We start from the raw sequence: 17,128 nt of genomic DNA, 5'->3' as shown, positions 1-17,128 counted from the left end.
CCAGATCCCAGCCTCTCTGCACTCCCATTTTGGGTGAAGAGGCGGATGACACAATGTCCTGGGAGCTCTGCACTTCCCTTTAAGCCAGTGCAGCCAGCGGCCAGCACATCTTCTGCCCAGACGCTGCCCTGGAGCAAGTGCCAGGGGCTGGGGCCTGCCCGGCTCTGCGCCGAGGAGTCGGCTCAGCGCGGTTGCTTGCCCAGTTGTTATTTTCCAGTGCGGCTTCTGGAGGGAGCGCCCCCTGAGCATGTAAGCCGCTACTGAGACCCACGGGGGTAAAGGCAAAGCCTCCCTCCGACTCTGGTTTCTTCTGTCCTGGGCTGCAGGATCAGGGGCTTTCTTCCTCACAGCGATGATGTTACCCTGGACATCTCACCAGGGTGAGATGTCTCACCCTGGACATCCGTCCACCCACCAAAGCCCCCACTGCTCCAGAAAGGCTTTACAGGGATGCGGAGGGGCATGCCTTGGCAGGGGTGGTGGGAGAAACCAGATCCCTATCAAGGAAGCAAGAACTAGAAGGGATCACGGAACCTCTTTTCCAATCTCCTCATCATTCCAGTGGGGAAAGGAGGAACCTAGAGAAGCCCAAGACCTCACTGGGGCCCCTCCTCTGCTTTGTGATCATGGGGTCCTTGTGCCCCCAAAAGCACCAAGGTACTTCAAAAGCACCCAGTTCACGTGTGTGTCTTCCCGTTTTCTTACACGTAATCCTTGCTATCTTGGAACGGAATCCCATTCCCGCCTCTCGGATCCCCAGCAGGAAGGCCGGCCTCATGCGCACGCTGGAAATCAACCTGTAAACTACTCGATCAGCTCTCAGCGAGACAGCGGACCCCGCTTCAGAGACGAAGGACCAGATGAGAAAACATAAGCGACAAAGTCTGTGAACAGCCCACGGATATTCCTGTACCAGAGCCCCTACCCTCCAAACCCCCAGTAACACTCACACTTGGAAAACCTCCAGCATCTCTAGATGCTCGGCCAACACAGCCTAACAGCTCTGCAAATATCTGGCTCAGGGCTTGGTAGTGATGGTCTCAGAGTGCCCCCCACACATCCTAGAGTGAAAGCAGCTCTGGGTGAATCTATGGGCCAAGACCATAGGAGCGGCGATCAGTCTGCTGAGAGACAGGGCTGAGGGACCCTGCCACGGCTGTCATCGGGGCGGGGGGCAGGTCTCCAGGTGAGCCTCAGCAGCTAATCAGGCTGCAGCTGCAGAAGGAAGGGTAGAGGCCAGGCCCCTGCCCTGCCCCCCATCCCCGTCCATCGCATGTATGATTTACATCACGTTTATTGTTCACAAAGCCCTTTACATTCGTGCCTCAGGTCATCCCCGTAACCACCCCGTGATGCAGCACCTAACGGGATTACCACCTCACAGATTAGGAACCCCGGGCCCAGAAATGGCCCCAAATGACCCAGGTCTCCTGACTCCAAGACCAGCTCCTCCCGGGCACCAGGCTCATCGTGAGTCACTTAGATATGGGATGGTTGGCAGATTGGGAATGTCCCTTTCCTAAGAGCTTTAAAATGGGAACATCCAGACCCTGTTCAAAGAGAGTGTGCCTAGAGATGGGGGAAGGGGGTGGACAAGGTCACCTCATGCTGCCGTCCAGCCTGAGGACTGGGGGTGGGGGGAGGCTGCCCAGGACCCACGTCTGAGCGGCGATGACCCACTGAGAGAAGACATGGTCTTGACACTGACCCAGGTGCGAAGGAGGGAGGAGGCAGCGTCTCACCGGGGAGGCCCCCACTGCCCTCCTCCCGTCGCCCTTCCTGACAGCCTAGAGCCCCAAGGTTAAAGCTTTCCTGGGGCTCCTCCAGGGCTGGGTCCCAGCAGACCTGCAGCTTAGGGTATCAGTTCTCATCTGTTTTTCTTGCTATTTTCTCCATGGTGGGAAAGGGCTGGACCCACGACCTCAGCTGAGGTGGGGCAGGCTCCCACAGGAAGGGCTGTGCCTCAGGGCCAGGGAGAAACTCACCTCTCCCCACATGTGGGAAAGAGAAGCAGAGGCTACAAGTCCTGGGGGGGGGGGTGATGGGGGTGGGGCATGTTGAATATCCTCTCCAATGCTCGGGCTCTCCCTCCCAAGCTGGGGTGCAAGGCCTCACCACCCCCGGGGCTGTGCTGGGAACGAGCCAGAGAGACGGCTGTCCTCAGGAGCAAGCAGGGCAGGCCGCTCCTCAGGGAACCAGCCCCATCGTCTCCAGTGTCTCCCTCACAGTGCTTGGAACCCACCATGGGTGAGATGTTCCTTCGGGTTGAGAAGTGTCCCCCACCCCGTGTGTTGTTTCTGAAAACCAAGACAGTACTCACTCCAGAGTACTGGAGTCACGGTCCTGACGGTGGTGATAACATGCAGACCGAGTACCTGGACGGCGGGAGGGAGGTTCTGAAGGCTAAGGTGGCAGGAAGGGCCTTGAAAAATAACAGCTAACTGGGGGGCCTGGGGGGCTCAGTCAGTTGAGTGTCTGACTCGTGGTTTTGGCTCAGGTCTTGATCTCAGGGTTGTGAGATCGAGGCCCCGGGCAGGCTCTGTGCTCAGCGGGGAATCTGCTTGAGATTCTGTCTCTTCCTCTCCCCCTCCCCCCCACTCATGTGCCTGCTCCCTCTCTCAAATAAACAAATCTTTAAACAGAAAGAAAAATAACAGCTAACTGATCAGTAGTAATGACAACAATAATGCTAACCAGAGCTAATATTTACTAATACTTTCCACGAGCCTGGCACTGACTAAAGGTAGCCCTGTGAGTTAGGTATGATTATAATTATTATTTTCATTTTCTAATTATAGTAACTGAGACTCAGATTATGAGACCTGCCCAAGGTCCCTTAGCCAGAAAGAGATAGAGACAGAATTACTAAGGTTCAGATCTGTCCAAGTCCAAAGCCCGGGCTGGACCCAGCTCGGGCACTCCAATGGGAGGGGGTGAAGGGGTTTGGAGGGTGTGGCCTCAGAGTGGCGGGGAGCCACGGCGAGCTCCCTGGACTGACCCATCAAGATGGCACCCATTAAGATGCCATCAGACCTGCCTGGAAGCCTCCCTCCTCCCTCAGGTCTGACCTCTTCACAGACCCTGGACTGCTCTACTGATGAGCTGCCTGTTTAGTGGCGGGGGGTAGTGGTGTTGGGGAAACGAAGCAAATATGGTACCTCCCTTTGACTCATTAAACGGATATTCCTTGAACACCTTTAGGTTCCAGGTACCAAGTGGTAAAGGTAGGGTTCAGAAATGCTGAAGAGAACAGGCTCTCATGAAAGTAACTTTCCAGGGGGAGGGGAACAAGAACTAGAGGTATCCACAAATAAAGGATCATTTCAGAGAGTAAAATCAATAGAACCCCCCGAGAGTGTGAGTAGCAGACAGCCAAGGGGCCTCTCTGGGCAGGATGTGCTGAGCAGTTCGCTAAATGATCACCAAGAACCACCCAGGCAAAGATCATGGCAGGGTGGGGCGGGGGGGTTGGTCAGAACCTTCCACACAGAAGATACAGCAGGTGAAGGCACTGAGGCTGGACGGCAAGGAGGAGATTACCGCTGGGGAAGCCGGTGAGGACAAGGGTCGGGCAGGTCAGTCCCAGCTGTGGTCAGGGACAGCCACCTAGGGCTGGGAGGGCCACAGTCAAGGTTCAGGGCTACATTCTAAGTGCAGGGAAGCCACTGCAAGCCACGGGGTAATATCCTCCAATTTCTGTTTATAAAAGCTGAGTCAGACCGCCCTGTGGAGAAGGTGTTGCAGCCGGGAAAGAAGACAAGCAACCACACGTAGGCTACTTTAGCCATCCAGGCAAGACAGGAGGTGGTGCGCTCTAGTTGGCGAGGCAGCCGGGGCGCAGTGGACGGCTTTGAGGTGCACTTGGGAATGGACCCAACAGGATTTGCTGCCCAGTCTGGCTGTCTGGCTGATGAAAGGAATCAAGATGGTGCTCAGGTTTTGCTCCTGGCCACCAAGTAGAGAGAGATTCCATTTCCTGAGTCTCCCAGACCCCTGTCTCCACAAGGGGCCCCTCCCCTTAGTCTGAGCCCTGACGCCCTCAACCACGAGGTCCACACCACACTGCAGGACCCACGTTTGTGTCCCCCCGGGGGCCTTCGCCCTTCCTGCTCCTCTCCCCTCATTCAGATCCCAGCTCAGATGTTGCCTGCTCAGAGAAGCTTCCCCGACCGGCCTGCGAAGACAGCCCACCACTCTGTACCTCGTGCCACGTTTAACTGTCGTGAGAGAGCCGACCACTTCCTGTCTCTCTCTCTCATTCTCCATATATAGGTTTGCACTGATCATCTGTTGCTCTCCAGCGGACTACCAGGTCCCTTTAGGACAGGGTCTCTATTTTGCTGGTTCACCACTGCAACCCCAGTGCCGAGAACAGTGCTCCGTCTCTTTCTGCCGAAAAAATAAACACATACGTGTAGCAAGGGGCAGGGGAGTCCTTACACCCACTTACACAACTGCTTATGATCTATTCAATGATAAATAAAATTCCGTGATAAGTAAACATGACTTATTCGATCATTTGCAATTGATTGAGGACCTAGCCCGTGAGCACCTCTCGGGAACCAGAAGTGAAGAGGAATGTGTCGCAGCTCAGTTAGAGAAGGTCAGAGGCGGAAGGCTCAGCCATCACCCTGGAAGCCATCACAGTGCCCTGGGTGAGAAGAAAAGTTCCCTGGGTCTCTCCCTGCTGTGCTGGGAGCTGTGGGGAGCCCACTGCTGACCTGGGAAACCACTGGAGCCCTACACAGGTCCTGCGACATAGGCCGCTCTGACGAGGGCCTCTGATGAGAAGGCATGAGCCGGCGCCAGCCAGCACCCCCAGCACACCCACGACAGCCCAGGCCCAGCACTGCCCGGCACACTGTGGGACCAACAGAGGTGCCCCTGGCCAGAACCAGCTTCCCGGGAGTCTTTCAGCCTATGGTCTGGAGAAGCCATGTCTCCATCTCAAGCTAAGTCCTCATGGGACCCATGAGTGTGCTCAGGCCCCAGGGGGTCCTGTGCCCCACACATAGGGCCCTTTCACAGTTAGGTTCAGGTCCAGTCAGAGGCCCTGGCTGAGTGCCGAGGGCTGGCCTCTCCCTGGCCACAGCCTCAAAGAGGGGCTCTTTCCTGGACACCGCTGGTGACTGACTTTCAGGCTGACCCTGAGAATATGAACAAAAAGCCTCCTACGAACAGGAAAAGTTCTGAATGTCATCAGGTGATAAGCAGACCCTGAGACTTAGGCAAGAAAGAAACATTTGACAGAGAAAAGAGAAGGGCAAGACAGAGAGGCCCTGCAGAACTGTCTGGTGGACAGAGAACAGTCACACAGAGAAAGGCGCTTAGAGCAGCTGCTCTGCCACTGCTTGAACAAGGCTGAAGCATACTGGTCCTGAAGCCGGCTCTCCTCGGCCTACTCTCCTCGCCCTGCGCAGCTCTGCATCAGCAGGGGCTGAGACTCACAGGCTGCATCTCCAGAGCTGCTGTATCAGCAGGGCCACGGGAGGCACTGGAGCATGGAGGGAGGAGAGGAAAACCAGGATATTTCCACCCCTCTCTCTGCCTCGGGTAGCTGTTACATCTCCTCCCTGACCTTATCTCCCAACCAGCAGGCCCACCTCGGTTCCAGCTCTTCCCTTTGTCCTGCAGCCCAGAGCTAACTTCCCCTTGTTGCTAAACTCTGGGTTCCCTCACTATCCCTGCGGGCTTCTGGGACACATCATCACCCGCATAACCAATTCCTCCAGTGTAAGCACCTCAGGGACCCCTGAGCTCCAGGTTGGACCCTAGCAGCTCAGGAGTGAAGCCAGAGCGGGAAGAGCCAAGTGTAGTCATCACGAAGGACTCCCTGCCAGGGACAGCAGAGAATAGACCAGACTCTTAACAAATCCACGTGGACTCAGAAGGGAGAGAGAGAGAAAGAGAAGCCACATGGTCAGTTTGGAAAAGGGTAGACACAGGCTCTGTTGGATGACACGGGTGACGAAGTGTCCTGTCAACTCCCGGGGCCAGGGCTGGGTCGTCAGGCCCCGCTGGCCCTGTTCCCCAGGCATGCAGCCAGAGCCCCGGCCGAGGGCTGGAGTGGGGAGAAGGGAGCGGGATGCGGGGAGCATGTTTCTGTACCCCAGCAGTTTGGAGGGTCAGGAACTGAATTCTCTGTCTCTCCTTCCCTCGCCCTCTGCCCTCCGTGTCTGAGAAGAAGCAACACTACAGAGCTCGGGTCCCCTCCCTCCTGCCTCCCTTTTCATCAAGGATCTGGGCCACTTGCAACGGGAAACCTGGATTTCCAGACCAGAGCAGTAAGGCTTTCAGACTATTAAAATACTTCCTGCAGAGAAATTCTTCCTCCCCAAGGAGAACAGGAAACGAGATACAATCAGCGGCGCTGGGCGCACTCCAGGGGCCAAAGATTTACTAGTAATGTTGCCCAGAGGAGTCTGGATCAGGGGCCGGAAGGCGGGGGGTTGGGGGGTGGCAGGAGGTCCTGATCGTCCTGCTTGTTGGAGTCTTGCCCCCCTCAGACCCTGCAGCATCGGCTACCACCCCTGTCAGTGTCTCCCATCCCCAGGAGAGCAATCAGTCTGACACCTCCAGGGCCGGCCTAAAGTCTGCCAAGAGGAGAAGAAGACACTTGGGGCTCCTGGAAAGACCTGGGTAAACTGGTTAGGTGATTAGTGTAAGCGGGCCTTGGAAATCACTCCTGGTCGCTTGCTGGGGACAGATGAACTCCACAGCCTGGTGGGAAGACCGTCGAGGGCACGTATGTGAGTCTGGGACCAACCCCCTCCCCTCCCCTCCCTGCTTAGGAGGGAGAGCCTCTTCCTTGGATCCGGCAGTGAGCAGAAGAAACGGAGCTCCTGCCCTCAAGGAAGGTTCTGTCTGACAGGGGGGTACAGCGCCTGCCCAAAGGGAGCAGCCAGTCTGAGCAGAGAGCGGCTAAAACAAGGCCAAGGTTGCCGGCCCGACCCCCAGACTCACGGGCCACAGGGAGCCCGGCATTGCCGTCCCCTCCCCGCCACAGGTGCTCTGCTCTCCGGGCTCGTTCTCTCATCCTTACAAGGAGGCCTTTGGATGTGCTCAGAGCTCCGAAGGAGGCTCCTGGGTGGAGGCAGTGTGTAGGGAGCAGGTCCTCAGATTTGGGGGAGCTACATCTTCCAACTACATCTGCTGCCGTCCCCAGTTCTTTCCACCGTCCCCAGTGAATCAGGGTGTCCCTTCCTCCTCCACCCCGCCCCCCCCCACACTGGGAAGCAGCTCTCTGACAAGGCCAGGTGGAGCCCCACATCCCAGCGACAGGGGGATCCTTGAGCAGGGTGTCTGTCCTGATCAGGAAACTGGGGGAAACGGGCCCAGACTTCAGCATTCCTGGCCATTTCCTGCCCTGAGACTTGATTTTCTCCAACTCTCAGGTAAGGCCAAGGTGGCAGAGGCCTTGCCGAATGGCTCCACCTGCCGCAGGTGACTCATCCAGGGGGTGGGACGGAAAAACCCGTCCTGTCTGCGTGCGGGTTTAATGACCTGTGAGTGGCTGGTGCAGTGAGGCCTCATGGCGACGACCATGGCAGGAAAAGGGCCAAATTCCTTTTCCAGTGAGGCAGAAAGACCTGCCTCTGGGGAGAGGGAGCTGACTGGATCATTCCCACAGTGCCCTGTGGCCTCTGCAGACAGTGGTCACTTCCAAGAGGCAGCTGAGGATCCACCTGTCCCCCTGGCCCATCAGCAGGGCTGGTGTGGGAGGTCCTGGGAATGTGTGCACCTCGCTGGGCCCGTGAGCACAGAGGGGCCCCTGCTGCCCATTGAGGGGTACCTGCCGGCATGGGAACAACACCAGGTCCCCCCAAAGCAGGAGAGATCCCCCCTGGAGCACCTCCTCCAAGGTCTCTCTCTCTCCAGGAGACCCAGGTTCTGGTCTGGGCCCCACTGGGAGTGAGCAGGTCTGGGGGAGACCCCTCCCCTTTGGGGCATCCGTGTCCGCATCGAGATGATGTGAGACTAAACCAGATGTCTCCCAAGCTCTACAGGTCGTGTTCCCCTCTTCTGGAATGATCATCCTAGAGGGAGAGCTGAGCTTGGCACGAACAGAAAGGAGAGGAAAGCCCTGTGGACCAAACGCCTCTCCTAGTTTGGGGAGGAGGGGCCCCAGGGGCTGTGGTTGTGAGGCACCCACAAGTCCCCAGAAGAGAGTCCCTCCCCTGAGGCGTGCTGAGGAGTCAGATCGGACTTTTTGCTGCGGCTCCTCCAGGTGACAGCTCATGGCCTTGAACAAGTCACCATCCCTCCAGCCTCAGTTCTGTCCCCAGCACAAGGCCTGGAGAAGACGTGCTTGGCAGGCTCGCAGTGACCACGGGGCTGGTGTGCCAGCTCGCCGGGGCCCTGGGTACATAATAGCAACTGGTGCCCAACCTTATCTCCTCACTGCTCCGACAACATCCCTGATTCCGCTGGAAAATACAGTCATCTCCGAAAGAGATACAAAACAATTTGCAAGGGCGCAGATTGAAAAAAAAAAAAAATGGTGACTTGTTTCCTTTTGAAGGACTGGTCACACGGCTTTAGTTTCTAATTTCCGGCCAGCTCTCCCACCTAACCCCCAGCCTTGGTCCAGATTGAGTCTGTGTTCCTGAGCTGTCTGGGGTGAGGGTGTGGGAGCTCACTCAGCCCAGCCCAGGGCCCACGCAGGGCCCCGGAGAAGGCGTGCTCCCTGGCGGAGCCCAGCAAAGCTCTCTCGGGGGCAGAGGCCGGTGTGAGGCTGGAGACAAGGGCAGGCTGACTCGGTTGGGGGGAGCCCCTGCCCTTTCTCCTTCCTCCCTTCTGAGTATCTCCCCGCCTGTCAGATACCACGGGATACTTAGCTTCAGCCTGAAAGCCTATGTGGGCCAGGGACCATAATGTCACACTGCAGCAGGGAGACCCCACACAGACTGCAGTAGCCCAGCTGGGACCCAGGAGGCAGGCCTTCTGCGCAGGCGCCCAGCCTGGAGGGACAGGCAGTGCCCCTTCCAGACCTTCCTTGGCCTAGGAGACAGGGATGCTCCCCCTGGGAGGGGGAGGAGGGCAACCGTTCTCAGGGGGCATGGGTTCTTTCTCTGTGTTTGTTACCTGGGCCTTTGGGCCTTCCTAAAATCGTACCCTCTCTTCTAGAAAAGATGTTACAGATGTATGAGGACAGAGGGAATTCTCCACCTTGGAAATCTTTCCAAAGAGTCCACTCCCACCATCAGGCCTCCACTCCAGAGCATCTCCTCATCTATCAGGAAGTCCTTCCTGGGTCTAACTTCAGTCCCTCCTGCTGCCTCACAACCCAAGGTGGTACTTAGCTCTTCAGGCCTGGAAGAAGTTGCATGTTCTCCCAGGTCCTGGCCCTTCTTCCCACCGACGCCCAGGTCAGTGGAGTTTGGAGCCCAAACCCGCTAACAATAATAGCGGTCAGAATGCCAGCACTTCCCAGCGGTTGCTCCCAGGTGTCTCCTGCTGTTTTGTTTGCCTCATGTCTCACTGCACGCATGCACACTCACCCAGCCCTACAAGGCCAAGTCAGGGCCAGGCCCAGCCCAGGCTCCAGTCCTTCCAGATCAGCAGCCGCCCAGACAGCAGTGTACAGGAGCCCTGGTCCTACACTCCTCTGAGCACCCTCCATGCATCGGCTCTGGTTGCCCCCTCTATTCTGCCCCAGCCACGGAAATGAGCTGGGGGTTGGCAGTGGGGGCCTGATGCAGTGGAAGTCTCGCCCAGTGGCAGGGGTGTGTGTGTGTATGTGTGTGTGTGTGTGTGTGTGTGTGTGATGCAGGGAGGGCCTAGATTCCTATCCCCAGGATGGCGGGTGGCAGGAGGAAGGATGTTGGATATCCTGGGTCATGGCTGGAGGCTGATGCTCTCCTCCTCCCCACGTGGGACGACAAGTTGAACTCTTTGCTTTGTCTCAAGCACAAAACTGCCAGTACCCTGAGAGCAGGACACAGGTGTGGTTCAGTGCTGTAGTCCTAGCAGCGGCCACAGTGCCCAGCACACATTAGGCACCCAATAATAATTGTGGAAGGAAAATGGATTCACATACCATGCTCAGTTAAAACCAGAGGAAGCAGAAAAAGAAGAGGCAGGAGGAAGGAATAAGGAACAAATCCAATGAATAGAGAACAGTTACAGGCATGGTAGGTACTCATCTGATGCTATCAATTATCACTTTAAATGTGGATAAAGTCGGAAGGAGGGTCAGAGGTCCGCTGAGTCTCCCCTCTCCTCTTCACACCATCCCTCCAGGCAGGTACAGGAGCTTGCTCCCAGTGTGCACAGATCAGGCACCTTCTATAGGACCTACAGGACCCTCAGGTCCTTCCTCCATCCCCGACCCCTGGTACATTTAAGCCATGTAATAAGGTAGTTCTAGCAAGAGTCTAACCACTCTTCCTCCTGCTACAAGACCAGCTCTTCTCCTCACTGCCAGCCCTGGGCGGAGGTGGCGAACAGCGTGTTCTCTTGCTCTGCAGGGAGCTGGCCTGCACCCCTGTCGGCTGCACTGCACCGGGAGAACAGAGCAGGCTGAGTCGTTGCCAGCGTCCCCATGCAGGGGTCTGGCGAGGCAGCTGCTCTGAGGGCTGATCGATAAACTCATTTTCAGTCCCTCCCACTTCTGCAAAACCCTCTAAATCACTCACATCTGCCATGACCCTGGATGGGGGAATCTCACATTATGATGCATGTGGGGGAGGAGGAAGCTTATTAAATCGAAGCCTCTTTTTTTTTTTTTTTCCCCATCTACCATTCACGAAAACTTCAAAGTGCCGTGCTGGGAGCTGGAAAAAGAAAATGCAGAGAGCTGGCGGTAATGGGCCTTGGGGACTCAGCCAGCCAAGAAGCAGGCAGGACTGGCACCACAGCGCGGGGGTGAGGGAGGCGGGGCTGGAGCTGCCCTGAAGTGGTTTCCCTGCTACCAACACGACCATCTGGGCAGTCTGGAAGGTCCTCCTTCAGGGCCCCCAACGCTGAAATCTTGCAGAGGCCTGACCTCCCACACCTCTCCCTCCCCGGACCTCCACGCTGGTCCCCACGTCTCCAACGGAGTCACCCTGGTTGGCCAGGGAGCAAGAAGTTCAGGGCAACACAGCGCGAGCAGGCACTTGACAGGCAGTGGAGGGTCTGGCCTCGGGTCAGGTTCCAAACCTGCCCCATTAGCAGATGGACCCACCCCGCAGCGTCAGAATTTCCTTTCCACATCTGTAAAATGGAGCTGAAATCTTTCCAGCCCAGCCCCCCATGTGCCCCTTGTCACCATCTGATACCGAGGCTTGCGCACGGTCTCTCCTTCCTTTCCCTCAGTCATCCCAGGAGACAGAGCGATCGCCCAAGGTCAGGTTGGCTGCCTCCAAAGGCGGTGTTTTGTGTTTCACACATTGACGTTCCAGGAGGCGGTGAGGGAGATGAGGACAGGGACTAACATCTCTCACTCCTTAGTGTCCCATATTGTCTGAGCTCCTTGGACTATAATATGCGTGAGGGGCAGGACCCAGGAGCACACAGCACAATATCTGGTGCAAAAGTAGCCTTCCTCACCTTTGTTTGGGGAGGAGGCTGACTCAGGAGGCCACAGAAAGGAAAGGCATTGTCTTGGATCCTACAGGAAAGAGGAACAGAGACCCCTGCCAGGTTCCTTGCAAATCCACTTGCATGACCTGTTTCTCTTAATGGATGACTACCTCCACTGTGCAGGGAGAGAAAAGGCCAGGAGCCAGCACTAGAGGAGAAGGAGGAGAGAGAAGTTCCCCATCTTGGCAATGTGGTAACAACACAGCCCAACACGGCTTGCAAAGTGCTTCCAAGCCAGCGATCCACCTTGTTGCAAACATCAGCTCGCCCGGTAAACAAAAAGCAGATTGTTGCCAATTTGCAGATTGGAAAACTAAGGCCCAGCAAGATTTGGTGAGTGCCCAAGGCCACTTGGGGTCTGAGCTGAGCCTGAAGCCAGGACCCTCTGACTCTGGCCCAGGGCTCTTTACAGGATGCCCCCTCTACCTATGGGTGGCAGAGAAGGTCCTTCCGAGCCCCTCACTGCACCCAGCCAAGGTCCCGCCGGGCTGCCTCTCTAGCCCACCTCCAGCACTCTCACCTCCGTGGACTGTGTGGGATCGTTTCTGCTGCCATGGTGCTGGTAACACCTCCGGATTTAGCTTCCCTGCCCTTGTGATGGAAGCAGCTGTGCAAATGAGCACACGCAGGCCCGGGGGCTTGCGAGGAAACAGGGGGTGCTTAGAGAAAACCAGGCAGCAGGCCAGGTCTGTACCCACTGGTAGTCCCTGCCCCAGAAGCCTCGGCCGTCATAGCTCAGCCCGTGCTGATTTCTCTCACCATCTGCGGAACCTTGTGCTCTGTGCCCATCTCAGCCTCGAAGCCTCCTGAGGACGGTCAGGGCTGGTCTGGAAATCCCCGAAGCTGGTCAGGGTCCCCGGTCTGGAAATCCCCGAGGACAGTGGCAGTGGCAAGTGGGGTATCAGCAACGACATCCGCTTTTGCTATTCATGAGCCGGGCAACCATTTTCAAGTGACTTTACCTCCCCAGCACCGTATTCACGTGTAAAATGATGCTGATCTCAGCCTGGCAGAAAGTTACATATGTTGCCCAAGAAGGTTCTGGGTGATGCTCCGGACACTGAGCGGGTAGTCCACACCCCAACACCCCTTCCAGGGAACCCTCCAGGCTCTAGCCAGAGTACAGGGGAGGAGCCTGGAGCAGGAAGGGAGGTGCCCAAGGCTCTGGATCCAGAATGGGATGGGACACAACCTTACCTGCCTGTAGGGCTTCGGGCACCTCCCAGCCCTGCCACCCGGCCACTTCCCCAAGACCCAGCTCACCAACGCCAGACCTCGGCGTGCACCCAGAGGACGCCCTTAAGCCCCACAGGCAGATAATGTCAGCTGCCCACCCCAACTGCACCGTGGACGAAGAAACACACACACACACACACACACCATTATCCATCCATCTCCCTCCCTCCCACCAAACAGCAGGAAAGGGAAGAACGAGCCCCATGATCCTGCAGGGAGATGCTGGGCTTAATCGTCCCTTTTCATGTCTAACAACAGACAATCTTGTGCACTGGTTACTGTTCCATTTTCATCCGTAGCAACAGGCTCAGAATTTGGCTAAGGTCAGATTACTGAAGTAGCAGAGGCCAGACTGGGAGACCAGTATGGCCAGCCTGGCGGGGAAGTGGGGGGCCGTGAGCTCTCTACCAGTGGAGATGCAGGTCCCGTGGGGCGAGGGGAGGTTGTTTGTCCCAGTGCCAGACCAGGCCCCGAGACCTGGCCTCCTGGTTCCCAGCCACCAGCCTCCCTCTGTACTGGCCAGATGGGGAAATCACGTCTCCCCCAGCCTCCCCTGGTTTGGGAGAAGGCTCCCTGGCCTGGATTCTCCTCACAGGTGTTTTGCTAGAACATTTTTTTTTTCTTCAAGGCTTGCCTGCAGACTGAACTCTGGCACGGGCCACGTTCCAACAGGAAGAGTGGGGCACAGAGAAGGCCCTTCCTTGCCTACATGATTCCAGCAGCGGGAGCAGACACCCTCTCCTGTGCAGGTAACCGCCCCCACCCCCGGGAACTCTTGAGCACGAACAGTAGCCCCCCACCCGGGGGGGCCTGCCCCCTCACTGAGGCGTGAAAGCCCCGCACCAGCCTGCAGACACAAGTCACTGTCTAGTCCTTCCCCGCCAACCTCAAGGCACACCTCCCCACCTCAGTGGCCCCAGGGGAGTCTTGATGGGATGCAGCCTCCATTCCGACACCCTCATGCTCCTGGCCCGGGGAGCGGGCTGGAGCCGGGAGCTGTCAACAGCTCCAGCAGGTGGTAGACAGCATGGCCTGACACTGGAGAGGGAAGAGCTTTCTCTTTAAACATCAGCCCCCAAGGCAAACTTGGCTCCCCTGCCAGGCGTGTTGCAGCACCCACTTCCTGACCCTCCCCGCTTCCTCGTGGCAGCTCCATCTGGCCCTTGGGTCTCTGCTCCCCTCACGCACGCGCAGCCCTGTAGAACACATCGGCTCCTTCTGCTACCTCCGTGCCAGGCAGCCAGGCCACCCCTCGGGCAGCACTTGGAACTACAGGCCAGAGAGCAGACTTGGGCTGGGGTTGAGGGTCACAGCAACTCCTCCCTCCCCCACATACTCCCCAGGACCAACAGATCCCCGAACAGTGAAGCCGTTCTCCCATCCCATTCCAAGAACAAGAACACTGCCTCACAGAGAACTCCTTGCAGTTGGGACTGGAATTAGGCCCATTTTATAGATGGGAAAACTGAGGCCCAAAGAGGGCCGTGATTTGCCCCAAATCACCCAGAATAAATGTTGGAGTCCGGGCTCAAATACAGATCTTTTCACTCATCCATTCGGATTTTAACTCAGCAATTCTGGTTATACTTAGCCGTTATGTGCCTGAACTCACATTGTCCAACCTCACTGAACCTCAGCTTCTCAGAAACTGTGGACATTAGGGCTATATTATACTACTCACGGCAAACACTGTTAGCACTCTTCATAAAATTGTGCATAGATTTCAATAAGAGAGCCCAGTCTCTCTCCCTCCGCACCCGCCTCTCGCGTACACTCTAAATGAAGGGAGTCCATATAAAGCATTGAGCACAAGGTCTAGCACATATTAGGTGTTCAAGAATCACTTGCTACTATTACCATTCATTCACTGATTCACTGCACCAGTCGTCAGATATCAAAAATGGGCAGAAAGCACACTGGGCACTACGGAGACAGGGAGGAATAGGCTTGGCTCCCCCCTCCCAACCCACAGGCACGCACACACATAAACTGCTCACGGGGCAAGTGAAGGAGATTACCTCCACGCAATTTGACAAGGGCTGTGTTTGAAGCCCTTGAGGAACTGTGGGAACATGAAGGCAGATCAAAGAAGGCTTCCTGGAGGAGGTCTCATCTGAGCTGAGCATTAAAGAAGAAGTAGGAGTTAGACAAGAGAAGAGAAGAAAATAGCTTCCTGGGGTGTTTGTGTGTGTGTGTGTGAGTGTGTGTTTAAGTCGTGGTCTTACATGTTAAACCCCCTTTGTTTATCCTTCTTCTCCACTCCAAGGATGCACAGGGTAAGAAGTGACTGGCCTAGAGACAGGGAAAGTGGGTTTTGAGCCCAGGTACAAGGCGGTGTGGGACTGAGCATCCTGGCTGGGGGAGTGACCTTGGCTTTGTGTGCCCTGGGTGCAGGCCAGGCCGGCTCAGGCCTCTTGCTACGTGGCAGCCGGTAAACCATGTCTCACCACACAAAAGCTGAGCAGACTGTGGGTCTGGGCCCTTGAGGATGGGATCTGTGTTGTCAGAAAACACTTGTTGACTTGAACCCATAACCTGTGTTATGTCAAGGAGGATTCCTGGTGGGGGATGGGGCATGAGGACTGGGGTTTGGGGGAGCCACAAACACTAAAGAGACCAGCTGTGCTGGGACACTTGTCTGGGCCTCAGAGAGGGAGAGCTGGGTGGGGTTTGGGGAGAGCAAGCAGGGTCAAATGGAAGGGCTTCCAGACCCTCCAGCATATTATTTTTTATTTGCAAAAAGAAAAAGAAAAAGAAAAAGCTATAACCCTCTACATATATACAGACACACTCACACACAAGCACACACCCAGATGTGCACATGTGAATGCACGCACACACCCCGCTAAGAGCCTCCCCAGCCCTCGCTGGCTCGCTGGCTCACTCCCAGACTGTCAGCTCCCCCCGCTGCCCCCCTGGGACCTGACACAGCCGCTCTGAATGGTGTCTGTGTCTCTCCCCAGCCCTCCCTGGGCCACTGTCATCAAGGCAGCCCTGGGAGCCCAGGACGTGGGGGGTTGGGAGCTGTGTTTACTCCTTGGTAGGTGTGTCTGCTGGGCACTGTGAGTCCCCAAACACTCTGAATGCTCCCCGCCCCCCGCAGAGAGCAGTTACGGAGCGCCGCCCCCCAGGGAAGCCCTTGCTTCAGCTCCATCCGTTGGATGGATACCAGGCCCCTCAGGAGGACAAGGAAGGCTCAGGAGAGGCTGCTCAGACCCTCCCTCATAGAAACAGAAGCATGGGGACCAGAGGGAGCCAGGCTGGGTCCAGACACCAGGATTCTCCCTGCAACCTGCAGGGAAGCTCGGGTGAAACCTTTCACCCCTCCGCACCCCGACCTCCACACCCTCTGATCTCTCGGGAATGTTTTCATGAAATAACCCTTCACATTCCACTACCTGCCTTTGCCCTCTGTGGATGAACATGAGAGATCCGACTGACTTCTTCCCAAGCCGGCCACTCCATCTGGCCCACGGAGGCTTCCTCCCTCCGTGCGAGCGAGCATTCCCTCGTTCCTTCCCGGGACAGACACTGACTCAGCTGCCTACCAGGAGGCAGGGGTGCGTGTGTTAGGTACTGGGATACAATGAGCAAGACCGAAGGAGAGAACCACGTCCTGCCCTCACTGGCAGCGGCACCCATTTGACACGGACCTGAGCCCGGTGGGACCCCAGCAGTCACATAACACGGAGCTGTGGATGGAAATCGAGTCAGGATTATCAGACAATAGGAAACACCCCCGCTCCCTGAGTGCCTACTATGCGCCAGTCTTAACCCAGCTCATCTCTAGGCCTCCTGATGACCACTGGGAGGAAGTATTAAGAAGCCTCTTTGGCAGAAGAGGAAATAGAAGCTCAGAAAGGTTAAGTAAGCGCTCCAAAGTAGCAGAGCCCTCCATGCCGGCACGATCGGCATGGGGACACTCCTGTCACCCTTCATTCCACTGATGTATCTCCGTGAAGCAGGGCGAGAGACGCCTGCCTGAAAAGGGGATCATTAATATATCTGGGGTAGATTTTTGCAAACAGACCCCCTCTTGCGTCCACCAGAGAATCATTGCCTGGTGAGTTCCCGTTCCAGCTGGGTGGGTGTGCCTCGGAGCTCCTGGTTCCGCGGGGACAGGCGAAAAAAGAACTGAGAAGAGGCTCTTGTCTTGCTGTAGTCTGGGCCCCTCCTAAGGGCAGAGAGGGGAGTATCGGAGCCTGGTGGCGTCTGAAATCAGGCCGCATGCTGCCCGCTGCGAGGTCTGGTCTTTGGTGCCTGTGCCCACTGTGCCAACTGCCCCGCAAAGCAGTCTCTGCTGCATGAGGCTTCTTCGTAGAAGGAC

The 17,128-nt window shown here is 56.6% G+C and overlaps 1 protein-coding gene across 5 annotated transcripts in view; it reads right to left on the bottom strand.

Annotated features, from left to right (window-relative positions):
• Positions 1-17,128, bottom strand: part of ADORA1 (adenosine A1 receptor) — a 31,303-nt gene that overhangs the window by 2,742 nt on the left and 11,433 nt on the right. For 3 of the 5 annotated variants that reach the window (XM_047704956.1, XM_047704955.1, XM_047704958.1), the window contains one exon: positions 9,169-9,312. The exons of the other annotated variants lie outside the window; for them this stretch is intronic. In XM_047704956.1, the coding sequence (XP_047560912.1) occupies positions 9,169-9,312 (144 nt within the window). The remainder of the gene's footprint in view (positions 1-9,168; positions 9,313-17,128) is intronic. 5 annotated transcript variants of the gene reach the window in all.

Source organism: Lutra lutra, chromosome 15, assembly GCF_902655055.1.
Source record: "Lutra lutra chromosome 15, mLutLut1.2, whole genome shotgun sequence".
NCBI lineage: Eukaryota > Metazoa > Chordata > Mammalia > Carnivora > Mustelidae > Lutra > Lutra lutra.
This window is presented reverse-complemented; position numbering and strand designations above follow the sequence as displayed.